Source organism: Brassica napus, chromosome C5 (genome assembly GCF_020379485.1).
Source record: "Brassica napus cultivar Da-Ae chromosome C5, Da-Ae, whole genome shotgun sequence".
Taxonomy (NCBI): Eukaryota; Viridiplantae; Streptophyta; class Magnoliopsida; order Brassicales; family Brassicaceae; genus Brassica; species Brassica napus.
This window is the reverse complement of record NC_063448.1, coordinates 25,540,345-25,554,689: the sequence shown is the minus strand read 5'-3', so window position 1 is coordinate 25,554,689 and position 14,345 is coordinate 25,540,345. Positions and strand designations below refer to the sequence as shown.

Genomic DNA, 14,345 nt, shown 5'->3' with positions numbered 1-14,345 from the left:
TCCACTCCTCCACCTCGCTTCTCCGGAGATCCAGGTCCGACACGCCAGATCTACACCGCGCGGTGGTGCAAGAATCAGAGCTCCGAGAAAGAAAACGGAGAGGAGGAGGGAGAAAAGAGGCGAAAACGAAGAGAGGAAGAAAACAAAAGGGGGGGGGGTGACCGGCGTTTAAGGAAGAGAGCAACGCCGCCGGCCACCCGAACGAAGAAAGAGCTAGGGTTTCGCCTTTGGGAGAGAGTATTTATTTCCTTCCTAGTTTAATTGGTAAAGTTTATTCATTATAGGAGGTTTTAGTTGTCAATGAAGCTTTGGTAGACATGTGCTGCTATAATCTAACTCTCAGCTATGGAACCAGTAACTCGATCTTTTGGATTCTGTCAAGGCAATAGCCATTAATTTGTTTTTTTTTTTGTTTGGCTGATTTTCGTTTTACTTGTGTGGGTTAATCATCATTCTTGTATTTGGACAACACTAGTGATCTTCCTTGTATATAGTAGAGTTATATTTCGGGGGAAAAAGGTTAAATGATACAAGAATCAAATAAATATCATCATATCTGTATATCCACACGAAAAAGGTATCGTCTCCGAATTTTTTTTTTTAAATAATGTTTTAGATTCTTAGGCATATTAATAAAAATTAAATACATATCTTGATTTATTAGTTTTTGTTATTTTTATTTGTTTTTAAATAAAGTTATACCACTCATATTTTAAATTTTTAATTTATGTTTTAATTTAAAATTGAAATACATTAACTAAAGTTACAACATAAATTTTTTGTATACAAAGAAAAAGTTTAAAACAAAATCGTTTGTATATAAAAGTAATATCATGTAACCAATGTTTTGAAAATCGGAACAATGCCGATTTGGTATAGCTACTGGTTGACTGATTAGACCGGTATTATATATATATATAATCATATATTTTCATTATATGAATCTAAAAATTAGTTCTACATATGATATATTTTTTGGTCTTTTTATTAACTATAAAAATAAATAATAAGCATAAATTTAGCTATATACAGTAAACAAATGAATATTATTTAAACTGAAATTGATAGAATCCAAATGATTTTTTTTTTATAGAATCCAAATGATTAACTGTTCAGATTACCATATTTATTTATTCGTAAAATTAAAGTCCTATAATTTATGAATATGTCAAAATGAGAATAGTATATGAGAGCCAAAAAATGTTTTTTAATATTCTTTCTTAATAAAATAAAATTAAATAGAAAATCTACTCCATCCATTTTATAAAAAGTGTCACTTAGATATATTTCATGGAAATTAAGAAAATTATATAACATACTAGTATACCCTTATTTAATGTACAATTATTTAATAAAATTGATTTAAATAAACATCTCTTTGTTAGTTAAAATTGTAAGAAAGAGATTGTGTATGAAAAATTGCATAAACAATGTAGAATGACTTTCTTTGAAACAAAAAAAAGTTAGAATGACATCTTTTTAGAAACAGAAGAAGTATTAAATAGTGATAGTCAAACATTTCTTATGAAATATTAAATTTTAATAACGATTGAAAATCATTGATTATATGTTGATTTTATAAATTTTGTTATATTTTGAACTAATAGAGTTTAGATCCAAAGAAATCTATTACCTTAATGCATTTTATTAGTCATTAGATATTAATTTATAAAGTTTATGTTGTATTAGTATGAATTTTCTCACATGTGTTTACCATTGTTGGATCACCATAAAGTTGTCAATATGTGTTTTCTTCTATTGATTTTTTTTTTAACTTTGATTTATTAGGATATTACAATTATGAGTAAGATTACAAAGATGATTCGACAACCGACAATACTACTTGCCTTATGAGAATATATATCTAACTGCATCACCAAAGCTGCACTATGAAGATCCACGTCTAACTGAGTTTACTTGCACCATGTTGAAGATGACATTGTAAGCTTTTCCTCCGTAGCCTGCATAATTGTTTAATAAATAACTTTATTCGGGAATTGAAATCTGGACCTGCTGATGTAAAAACATTAATGAATCCTTAGTCAAACCACTTATTGATCGAGTGGATTACCCCGTCAGACCATGATCGAGTGGATTACCCCTTCAAAAAGTGTTGAAGATGGCATTGTAAGCTTTTCCTCCGTAGCCTGCACAATTGTTTAATAAATAATTTTCTCCGGGAATAGAAATCTGGACCTGCTGGTGTAAAAACATTAATGAATCCTTAGTCAAACCACTTATTGATCGAGTGGATCATCGTGATCTGGATAAGAACAAATTGTTTTAGAGCAAAAGAAGGACAAAGGAGAAGGAAGAACAAATTTGTTATAGAACACGCACGTACACACAGAAAAGAATCAGTTAAAACCTGCTGAATGAGAAGGAAGGAGATGGTCCAGACGATCTATAATGGTTCCAGAGCCAGAGCAAGAAGGATCCAACAATATAGTTCGAACCTGTGATAATCAGCCACACGCAAGCATTATGAACGATGGTTCAAGTGACTACATCTGCTTAACAACAACAAACAAGAACAAGAAACAGAAGCTATGGTACTACTCTTTTCACGACCAGCATCTTTAGTAGCTGTCCTCTGTGAGTCGTTAAAGTAAGCAGCCTGTCATGAACTTTAATCATTCCATAATCTCACAAATGAACTAGAGAATGCCAACGTGCATATAAGTTAACTGTTTACAGTTGCAGACTCAATTATTAAACACAAGAGCTGAGTAGCAGAGTATTTATAAATGAAAAAAAAAAAAAAGTGACAAAAAACCTAGATGACTCAAGTTACAAAAAAAAAAAAAAAAACCTAGATGACTCCCAAGATTAGGTAACAGAGTATTTATACCAAACATTGCAAACATAATTGGGAGTTGTCTTGTCTAACTGAAAATGAGCAATAGTGGACATGACAAGCCTCGTGTTGAACTGAAAGTCATAAAAGTGTTTTCCTTTCTCTACTTGCAAACATTCAGATCAAACTAGAACTCCTTATCCAGATCAAACTAAGAAAAACATACAAGCTAAGTTTTAATTACAAACCTTGTCAAGGTCTTGTCTGGATCTAAAGAGGCTCTCAAAGTTCTTATACTGTTGCAATCTCTAGTGACGGTATTGATCTCGGCTGTAATTAAGCTTCTCCCAAGGGATCCCTTGGATGTCTTTACCGTTCCTAGCTTCCAACGCTGACGTATCACTCTCCTGAGACTCAAGATTAACATAACTCATAAGCTTAACTAAGTAATTAACATTCTACTAAACCTAGTGAAACCAATCAAGAACAGGTCAAGAAACACCAAAAACACAAAAAGCTTCTCGTGTGAGGCAATCAAAGAGAGCACATATCTTTTGTGGCGGTTGTGAACAATAACCATGAGCAAACACAAAGAAGAAAGCTTGAATCTTTACTGACTACCTCGTAATCATCTTGCTCCCTAAAAAAAGCAAACACAAAGAAGAAAGCTTGAATCTTTTAACAAAAGCATCTTCATCATACAGATCAAACACAGCAGCAACCAAAAAAGCTCAAACTTTCGTATCAATTCCACAAAAAGACTCAGACTTTCGATCTTACCCCCCACTCAACATTAAGAGACTCGTAATCCCAATAGTCTTTGGGACGGATCACGTTCACGTCGGTGTAGAAACGAGCTTTCGACATCACGGTGGGAAGAGAAATCTCCTCGAGTGGATATGGATCGAGATGAGGATCGAAGCTGCTTCCGTTAGTGACGACGGTCAGTGAGGTAAGAGAAACCAACTGATTTCACGAAGTTGGGAGAGAGATAGAGATGAGAGAGAAGAGGAGATTTCCATGGATGACGCTTGTCCCATAAGCGACGTCTCTTCATCTTCCTAATTAAGCGACATTTCTTCGGTAAATAGGTAATTTTCATTTTTTTTAATCATAATTATCTTAAGCACGCTCTTAAGATACGGCGATATATGTTGATGCTCTAAGTTCTAAAGTGATCCAAAGTCACCAGCTTCGTTCAGATTGTACTTAATTCTACAAATACTCCAAACAATTTAAATATATAATATTGATTTTTAAAGTAAAATTTATATCGTAACTGAAAACTAGTAAAAATCATGATATGGTTAGTTATAAAGTTAATGTTGAGCCCCAAAAAAAAAATGAAAAAATTGTTTTTTAGAGCAAAAAAATGATAACTATGACCCTTTAGACTAATCTCTATTTTGTGACATTTTTTCCCATAACACCTTTTAATATCTTTGAACATAAATTTAATAAATAGTTTTACAAACAAAAAAAAAATTGGAAAAATAGTAACTTTTGATAAAATACTTATATGAACTTAGTGGTATTTTTTCCAGTTATAAAAAGTTGAAATCATAAATTTCAGATTATGTTCTAAATAAAGTAGAAATGACATTCTACGAAGTAGAAAACGAAATCCACTTTTTTTGTTGAATCTACAATGTTTAGAATACGTGATCTACGTAAATATGAGTATTCTAAAAATATTTAGAATACACATTTCGCGCTTAACCTACCGTTCGAAAATCTTTAGAAATCAAAATCTACACATTAATATAAATCTAAAACACGTGGAAACCGACTTCTACATATTTACTATAAATCTAAAACATGTAGAAATCAAAATCTACACATTACTATAATTCTAAAAAACTGTAGAAACCGATTTCTACAGATTAGATGTATTCTACGGATAAGAAATCAGTTCCTAAAAATATGGAAACAAAATATTTGGGAATATTCACTTTTATATTTTGTAAAAAAAATCGATTTAAAAAAAACGAAAAAGGAACTAAACAAAACGAAAAAAAAACCTTGGTAACCTTCTTCGCCGTCTTCTATATTCCATTGATTGTTCACAAAATTTTCACAAAAATTTCACATTATTTCTACCATGATTCATGTCTATGCTTCATGTGGTGTTTGGGAATTGGTTGTATCTTCAGGTTGGAGTTTTAATGTTGATAAAAAGAAAGGGGGAAGGTTACTTGCTTTGGAATTGAAGTCCTCTCTGGAACAGTTACAGAAAAACGTTATAGAGGATTTTGGTTTTGAAGAAACAGATGCCGATTTGGAGTTGAGTCACCTTCCTATTGGGTTGATCAATTCATCAGAATGTCCACCGGTGATCATTGGAAACTCACGGCAAGTTCAAATTTTTCTAGGGTTTTGTAAGAAGCATCAGTCAACTCAATTGTGTGTTAGCTATAAAGCAAAGCAAGGAAATCCGAATAAGGTCGACATTGATCTTAATAAGATGCTAACTGATGCAAGTACTAGTGAAGAGAACGAGCGAAATCCTTGTGACATTGGGGCCGCTTCAAGTATTGTTAAGGGAGCTAAGCATAACGAGAATAAGAAAGGGAAGATGAAGCAAAGTGAAGTTGATGGAGATGATTATGATGCTGACAAGCATAATGAGAAGAAGAAAGGAAAGATGAAGCAAGACGAGGTTGATGGAGATGATTATGATGCTGACAACATCAACTCTGAAAAAGAAAACAGAGAAAAATTGGCAAAAAATCTGGTGGTCGAATTGGTTAAGACGGGAGATCTTTTCCTCAACAAAACAGTTTTGAAAGCGATGTTTGAGTTATGTGCAATAAAGCATAACTTTCACTACACAGTTAGCAACTCCAATAAATTAGCAACTCCAATAAATCAGTTTGGTGTATTAGATGCGCTGATAAGGTGTGCTTTTGGGGTTCTCGAGCAGAGTGTTTGAAGGGCTCCACATATTTTATTATTAAGAAGTATGTCGGTGTACATTCATGCGCACCTTCAAGCAAAACTAGTGCCGGAAAGACAGCTTCAGCGAAAACGATAGGCGGTCTGATCATGCATAAATATGAAGGTATCAAGGAAGGGCTTTAAGCGAAAGATATTGTTCAGATTATGCGTAATGATTATGGATGTGAGATCTCTGATTCTTTAGCATGGGATTCCCGTGAATATGAAGTCAACGCTGTTAGAGGTATTCCAGAGGAAAGTTATGGGACAATACCAAAATACTTGCACATGCTGCGAGATTCCAATCCAGGCACACATTCCTCTTATGAGACTGACGTCAATGGTAGATTTCGATATCTGTTTATAGCGTTTGGTCAATCGATCAGAGGCTTTAGCAAAGTCATGAGGCGTGTCATTGTTGTCGATGGAACATTCTTGAAGAATAAATTCAAAGGGGTGCTACTGGTTACAACTGCTATAGATGGAAATTCAAATTTATATCCTATTGCATTTGGGATAGTAGACTCCGAGAATGAACAGTCTTGGGAATGGTTTATGAGACAATTAAAAGTTGTTGTTGCTGATGATAATGGTTTGTCTTTTATTTCGGATAGACAAGTGTCAATAGCGAAGGCACTGGAGAAAGTGTATCCGCTAGCGAGACATGGTATTTGTATTCATCATTTGTTGAATAATGTGATATCATATTTCAAGGGGAAGGGGTTAGTTGGGTTGATTTCTAAGGCTTCGAAGGCTTATAGAGTGGTTGATTTCAAGAAGACGTTTGCTCATGTTTGCAATATCAGTCCAGCAATTGGAAATTATCTTATGGAAGCGGATGTCAAAAAGTGGGCTAGATGTCAATTTCATGGATACATGTATGACATTAGGACAAACAATCATACAGAGTCGATAAATTTTGTGTTGCGTTTGCCGAGAGAGTTTCCCGTAATTCCTTTGTTGGACAGTATTAGAGAAATGCTGACACGCTGTTTTTTAAGCGTAAGAAGTTGATTTCAAAGCACACCCATCGTTTGACCATAGATGTGGAGGAAAAGATCGATAGGAGAATCGAAAAGGGAAAAAAAATTCGGAGTTTACCCTGAAACTGATAGCCAGCTGCTTGTTAAAGGCGATACAATTGACTGGTTTGTTGATTTGGACAAACGGACTTGTTCTTGTGGGAAGTACGACCTCTTGAAGATCCCTTGTAGACACGCAATAAAAGCCGGTTTCTTTGTTGGTAGAGAACCATATACATTGACTGATTTTTTGTATACCACGAGAGAGAAGCTTACCAAGAAAGCATAAATCCCATTTCAGTTCCTGAAGATGGTTGGTCCGTCCCACAAGTTGTGGAAAATTCTGAAGTGCTACCGCCTGAGACAAGAAGATCTCTTGGAAGAAATAGAAAACGCAGATATGAAACTGCTGAAGATAAAATCCGATCATCACAAGGATCACAGGGGGGTCAGCTTCGCAAGTGCAGTAGATGTGGTCTTGGTGGTCATAATAGAGCAACTTGCAAGATGCCAATATTGTCGATTTGTTTGCTGTGTTCTTCACAATTTAGTGAAAGTTTTTCAGACTTCATTTGCTTGATTTCTAGTAACTTTGTTTCAGCTTGTGACAACTTTGTTTCAGTCTTTCAGACTATATTTGCTTGAATTTTAGTAACTTTGTTTCATTTTGGGAGAACTTTGTTTAATTTTCATGATGTATTAACTTGGTTAGAAGATCTGAGTCAATCGATCCCTTTAACAAACTGTGATATCCGATCCGTCGGGATCAATCGATCTGTAGACTAACCGGTCGATCCAGCCGGTCGATCCTGATCAATATGCAGAACAAACAAAAAGCCTAGACTATCTTTTGATCGACCTGGTTTTAGTTCTCTCGATCGGCAAAGCTCGATCTCCTACCGATCGATCGATCGACTATTTGGATCGATCGATCCCAGAATCTAATAAATCTCTACGACAGATTTTCCCACTTGATTTGAACCGAATTTAACTCATCAAAATAGAGAGAATAAGATAAAAACCTGCATTTATCTTCTCCTTCATGACTATACTTAATAGAATGGTAACTCACTATAGGTTATATAATTAATAAAAGTTATAATCCAAACTGGGTATATAAAACATGAAAACAACCCAGATCCGAGTTCGAAATGCGCAGAAAATTAAAAAAAAAACGGTGGAATACAATGGAAAGATATAACTGATACTGATCATTGGTGGTCGTTAGGACTGCAACTCCTACTCTGTCCTGGTGCTCGTGTGCTCCTATGGAGGCGTGAACCTCGCTCTGCATCGGCTGCTTCATCAGATGGTTCATCTCCTGTGTCGTCTCCAATCATACCAGCAGCCTCTGAAGTCTTGGAGCGCAGCAGCGGGAAGGAGTAGGTGGACATCTAATCTTTGCAAGTGCACCCCACACAGTCTGCATCATCGTCGAGAGCTTGACCAGAGTATCCGCTGTCCAGGCGAACTGCTGCTGCTGTGTACCATCTAATGGTGGTGCTCCAGAATCAAACTGACCAGTATATGGTGGTAACAAATACTCCATGGAAGGGTCTGGAGTATGATCGACTGAGATATCCGGAATGGTGTCATCCTCACATTGTGTCTGCGCAGGACCCGAAGAAGAGGAACCACGACGACGTTTTGAAGCTGGTGGAGGAATAAGCTGTGCGAAAGCTTCCACTTCCTTGATTTTTTTTCTACCCCCGCAATCAAACACCTGGATATTCCTAGTCACAAAACTGATGAATAAAGCAATCCAATGGTTGCAATTGACCCAGACAGGAACGTACATCCGATCCACATCGACATTCCACAACATCCGCGTTCTTCCATGAGAAGCCAGTTCACCTTTACCGTATTCCAGTAATAACGGATCCATATTGTACTTCTTAATACCCTTACTGAAATTCTGGTAATCCTTAGCTATGAGGTCGCTGAAGACGCATGTCATGAAAGCAACACAGTCTACGTTCCATCGTTTCAATGTTGTTCTTTTCCGGAAAACGTACATTACAGCATCAATTTCCTACAAAAACAAAGACAAATCTGTAATGTAAACATTTATATAATAGCTAACATTTTATAGAAATGAGAGGTTGAATGTTTACGTAGTTTTTAAGCCAACTGCTTGCAGACATAATACGTCCGGCTAGATCATCGTCTAACATAGAAGGACCAATCTGTATAGCTCTGTAAACAAAATACAATGGTAGAGATGTCAATTACTAAGAACATCAACGGAATGATATATACAAAGGAATAACATACGTTCGTGTATTTTGCCAGTCCTGCATCTTCTTAAAATCTGCAGGATGCACAAACACCAAGCAGCGATCAGGGAAATCTTCGCCGTCTAGCTCCATATCTCGGTCATCTAATCGGACCGTTGGTTCTCTCCGAAGCTGTCCTGAGTTGTGTAAGCTCAGTCTCAATCTTCCCCAACCTGTCTGAGAACTGCTGACAGAATTTATTCCCAAAAGTAGTAAAAGAAGCTTATACCAGACCCTCCAAAAAGTTTTTCATATCTGTGTCAATATTCCCTTTTGATGAAGCAGCTAGCTGGCACAAGACATTCTTCTTCCTTGACTCTGCTCCGCGGTCCGCATGCTTTCTCTTGTTTCTTCCCGAAACATCAGCTGTACCATCAACATTCTCTGCAACATGACTATTCTCACCCCTCTCAGTATCAGCTGCTTGATCCTCTCTTTTTTCTTCGCCAGCTTCCTCAAATTCGGAGCTCGTAGCTTCTTTTACTCCCCAAACATGATTGGAACTTTCTATTGATCATATCCAAAATGCGATGCACTCTTTCATCTTTCTTCTCATCCTTCTGTACAAAATCAGTTGCCAAAAGGACCACTCCATCTATGTGGGATTCCATGAATGAATGCAAAATCCCCTAAAAACAATCAAATCATTAGTAAAGTGAACAAGACAATAAACATTTTTATTAGAAAAATATATGCATAATTTTTCTGGGAATAAGTTATCAACGCCAATGATATCTTCATAAGAACATTTTGCACATCCTCTCCAATTACCACACAGAGGACCTGTAAAATTTTTGCTGACTTTTGTGCCACAAATCTCTTCTAAAGCAGGAACAGCTTCCATTATCCAAATCTGGAAACCAAACAAGAATCTTTCCATCAGATACCCTTCCTTCTGCTCCAATTTATGCCTTGTTTATCAATCTGCTTCAGAAGGAAATCAAACGAGTACAGACCCCATGGGTAATTCCGAAGCTTCTCCAAATCCATCGCCAACTTCATGTACAGATGCGGGATATTCACCTTCTCATCCTTCCCCATCACCACACCCATAATAACGCAAAGATATATCAGTCTCACCCTATCTCCCCAAGTCCAGGTATTGCTCTCTTCCAAATGCTTCTTTTTTATGATCTGCAAGTTTATTTTTCCATTTGTCTTTATCTGCTTGCTCCAAAAACCATCATCATCTTTGCATGTCACTAACCCACTGTTCTTCTCTCGCTTCACTTTCAGACTAGTGACAGCATGATACTCTTGCAATCCAAAACGCAAAGTCCTCCTAGCGAAAGTGAACCACTTCTCATGTCTCTTGCTTGTCATCAACTCCTTACACAAGAAAGAGTGTACCAACCTCGCCGAAAACTTCAGATCATTCTTCTGGATAACCATAATATGCGAAAAATGGGATCTTTCATAACTTCATCGAATTCTGGCTCTATTTTTTCCTTCAGCAACTCGAGAAGTTTTAGTCGGCAGCTGTTATTAATCTTCTTAACCTGAGGTTCCAATCCCTCACCGTATAAACGACTAGGCAACTCCAACTCCATACCTGAAAATTGAATACAATACAACACAATAGTTATTAATAACAAATATCACAGCTCAGTTAAATAATGTCTCTTAATACTCTATCAATAGCCAATGTCAACAAAACCTAAAAGAATTAGCATTCTTACTGTATCAATTCCAATTTTCGGGTGTTTTGATTTTTTTTTTAAGTACAAAACCAAAAATTCCTAAATCTATCCAAAAAATATGATTTAAGCCATGGGTTGAGTTGTCCAAGAAAAAAAAAAGCCATGGGTTGTGTACAAAATCGTTTCTAATCATCACCTTAACACATGATTGAAGCCTAAACATCCTAACAAACTCAAAAAATTTACCTTTTACCTTTCTATTTTCAAACTCTAGAAAGAAGTGGAGATAGAGTTTCATACCTTTGCAGAACGAACTAAAGAGTGATAGATTCGTAAAAAGCTCACGAAATCGTATGGGTTAGGCCGAAGAATCGTCCAAATCAGAGTGAAATTGAGTGAGTTAGGGTTTATGAACTTGGGTGAGACTTTGATTTTCTCCTCCTTTGTTCGTGAATGGGAAATTATGGGTTTCAACCCAAAGAAATTGACTTTAAAGAGTTGAAATCATGCTTGGTCGTTCAAATCAAGTGGGAATGAATCCGGATATATTCGAAGAAAACCAAAAAAATCGATTTGGGATACTTTCCTGGGCACGAGATCGGTCGATCCGTATTGAGAGATCGGTCGATCTATATAAATGGACCTTCGCCGATGGACCAGGTCGATCAGTATATACTCCGCGTTTTTTTGTTCTGCATAATGATCAGGATCGATCGATCCGTTGGACCTTCTAAATTCGGATCGATTGGTCCCGCATGATCGAACTCATTATATATTTTATTTAAAAATTACAATTTTAAGGGCATTACTGCTATTTTGAAAAAAAATTAGTCTACTGGGACATAAAATAATAGAGATTAGTCTAAAAGGACATAGTTACCATTTTTTTGCTCTAAAAAACCAATTTTCCCAAAAAAACATTTATGTTGGTTATGTCATTCAACAGGTAATTAAGCGCAAAAACAATTTGATCTGTAACATTGCCAAAACAGAACAAAAATTTGGCGTGGTTGTCCCTATAGTATAAATCCATCCTTAAGTTGTCCCTTTAGTATAATTTTTTTTTATAATCCCAAAACTAACCCTTGATTAATCAAACTAATAGAATTTTTTAAAATTTAATTTAAAAAAATGTGTTACAAAGGGAAAATATTTTTTTTTAAAAAGGGAACAAGAACAAAAAGGCAAAACACGTAACCCTAATGTTTGGTTTCTCTCTCTCCCTCTCTCTCTCTCTCTCTCTCTCTCTCTCTCTCTCTCTCTCTCTCTCTCTCTCTCTCTCTCTCTCTCTCTCTCTCTCTCTCTCTCTCTCTCTCTCTCTCTCTCTCTTTCTCTGACATCGTGTTCACCTAAGGTATTATCTCCAACTTTATATTTCTTGGTTTCATTTCCTCGATCCGGTTATTGTTTGGATCAATTGATATTTGTTTTGTTTGATTTTTGTGAATTGATTTCGCTTGACATGGGTTGGTTAATTGATTTAGTTTCTGACCAGGATGATAGTCTCTGTAATTCTAACTTTTGAAAACAGTATTCTATAGACACAGAGTTATGAAAACAGTTTTACTTGTAGTTTGTCTCTGTTTGCTAGTGACAATTTGATTTTGTTTGCTTGTAGTTTGTCTATGTTTGCTTGTAGTTCATACAATGTCATATTTGGTTTCATTTCTGTAATGATGTTTTGTTTGCTTATCATGCGTACAATGTTCAAATTGTCACTACAAGTGGTTTGTCTCTGTTTGCTAGTGACAGTTTTACTTGTAGTTTGTCTCTGTTTGCTAGTGTAAACAGTTTTAAAGGCTGGTTAATTGATTTTGTTTGCTTGTAGTTTGTCTTTGTTTCACTGTAACAGGATGATAGTCTATGTGTTTTTATATAAAAATCTTCACTTAGTTTGCGTAAATGATTATATGAACAGAATGATAGTCTATGTGTTTTTATATAACAATCTTGTCTTAGTTTGCTTAACTGATTATATGAACTCATTTCGTTTGTGAATTGTCTTAGCTTGCTTAACTAGAATCATTTTTTTTTTTATCTTTTGTAGATACAGACTTAGAGCTACCTAAGCGAGTGTATGCAGAGGGTTTGGAACCTCAGGTGAATAAGATCAACAGCTGCTGCCGCATGGAACTTATCAGGGATCTGAAGAAAGCTATGTCTGCGGAGTACGGTGATGTGAAGATAGATCATGTTTTCAAACATATTATGGCTATTGCGAAAAATAAGCTCAAGATTTCACGGGAAATTGGTGGATAGCTTCTTGTATAAGCAGCTGATTACCTCGAAGATGCATGAGAAGTAGTTTGTCTTAGGGAGGACGCCTCTCTAGTTTTCGCTTCAGGAGTACCATGTTGTGACAGGCCTCAAGATTTCACGGGAAAGTAGCTGTGACGTAGTTAAGTGGAAAAACAATGGGGGATTTTGGAGTGAACTACTAAGGACAGGTGGTAAGATCACCTTGCAATCGATCAAAAAGGTGCATCTAAAAAAGTTCACAACTGGACTCAGCGTGATAGGATGAGGTTGATCTACTTGTTCGTGATAATGGGTGTGGTGATGGGGAGAGATGAGAAGGTGAACATCCCTCATATATACATCAAGCTGGTGATGGATCTTGACAAGCTTCAGAAGTTCCATTGGGGTCTTCACTCGTATGACTTCTTGTTGAGTTCCATTGAGAAGGCTAGGAAGAAGTTGGTTAAGAAGAACAGCTACATTTTCGAGGGTTTCTCCTATGCTTTCCAGATTTGGATTATGGAAGCAATTCCGGATTTTGGAGAAATATGTGGCAGAAGAGTCACAGACAGTTTCAGAGTTCCAAGTTGTAGCAATTGGAAAGGAGTTGCAAAAGTTTCTAATGAAGACATCATTCAACGTGAGAACTCATTTACTGAGAAGGTATGTATATTTATTGTATACTTTTATATGGTTGTTGTATATATATTTGTATAGCCTTTAATGTTATAATTGTTTTGTAGGGTGACTTGTTCTCGGTCATCTCAGTGACTGGTAATGGTGATGTGTTTTTGCATGCTGATTATACAAGAAAGGATGAGATGGAAGATGAACGAGTGGACTTTCTTCTCAATATGATTAAAAACAAGTTTGATTGGAGCAATACAAAATGGCCAGTTATAGAACCTGAAGAGACTGAAATGGAGGAAGCCGATATAGAGGATATAAAGTCAGAAGCTGATAAGAGTGTGAATGATACTGATATTGCAGAAGACGTGGGGACATCTTCAGTTAATGTAACTGGAAAAGGCAAGAGAAAAATTCACGATGAAGGAGCCGAGACAAGAAAGAAGAAGTTGGTGTGTAAGCAAACAACATAAGTTAATCGTGAAAGTAAGAGTTTCATTGAGGTTTTAGTCCACTCATCTGTCAATTCCTTGGGGATATACTCAGAACGCAAATGGCGAATATGAAGAGCATGTTTAAAGAGAGAATGGGAAACATGGGGAGTGAGGTTTCACAGCTCAGGGAAGCAATCAGTTTGAGTGCCGAAGGAAGCGTTCCTAAGAGCAAAACCGATGAAGCTCCACCTAAGAGAAAAACCATTCAAGCTCCAGCAAAGAAAAAGGTCAATCAAGTTCAAGCTCCAGCAAAGAAAAATGTATTTCTTAAGAGAAAGTGTAAAACTTGATGTACTTGGAACTAGGATGCTTGA

General features: G+C 36.2%; 3 protein-coding genes across 3 annotated transcripts; 2 read left to right on the top strand and 1 right to left on the bottom strand.

Annotated features, from left to right (window-relative positions):
* Positions 1 to 1,732: 1,732 nt before the first annotated feature.
* LOC106376316 lies at positions 1,733 to 3,910 on the bottom strand. The gene is made up of 6 exons (XM_022703875.2): positions 3,578 to 3,910; positions 3,046 to 3,204; positions 2,557 to 2,617; positions 2,369 to 2,456; positions 2,072 to 2,199; positions 1,733 to 1,961 (listed from the first exon to the last, which is right to left on the bottom strand). Exons 1-5 carry the CDS (start codon positions 3,589 to 3,591, stop codon positions 2,096 to 2,098), a joined length of 426 nt encoding a protein of 141 aa, XP_022559596.1. The 5' UTR covers positions 3,592 to 3,910; the 3' UTR covers positions 1,733 to 1,961; positions 2,072 to 2,095.
* A 1,989-nt stretch (positions 3,911 to 5,899) lies between these two features.
* Positions 5,900 to 6,748, top strand: LOC106373334. Its single transcript, XM_022702479.1, has one exon. The coding sequence runs from the start codon at positions 5,900 to 5,902 to the stop codon at positions 6,746 to 6,748; it is 849 nt and encodes a 282-aa protein (XP_022558200.1).
* Positions 6,749 to 13,192: 6,444 nt separating this feature from the next.
* On the top strand, positions 13,193 to 14,345 carry LOC106373333. Its single transcript, XM_013813518.1, has 4 exons — positions 13,193 to 13,573; positions 13,654 to 13,985; positions 14,084 to 14,258; positions 14,337 to 14,345. The coding sequence occupies exons 1-4, from the start codon at positions 13,193 to 13,195 to the stop codon at positions 14,343 to 14,345; spliced, it is 897 nt and encodes a 298-aa protein (XP_013668972.1).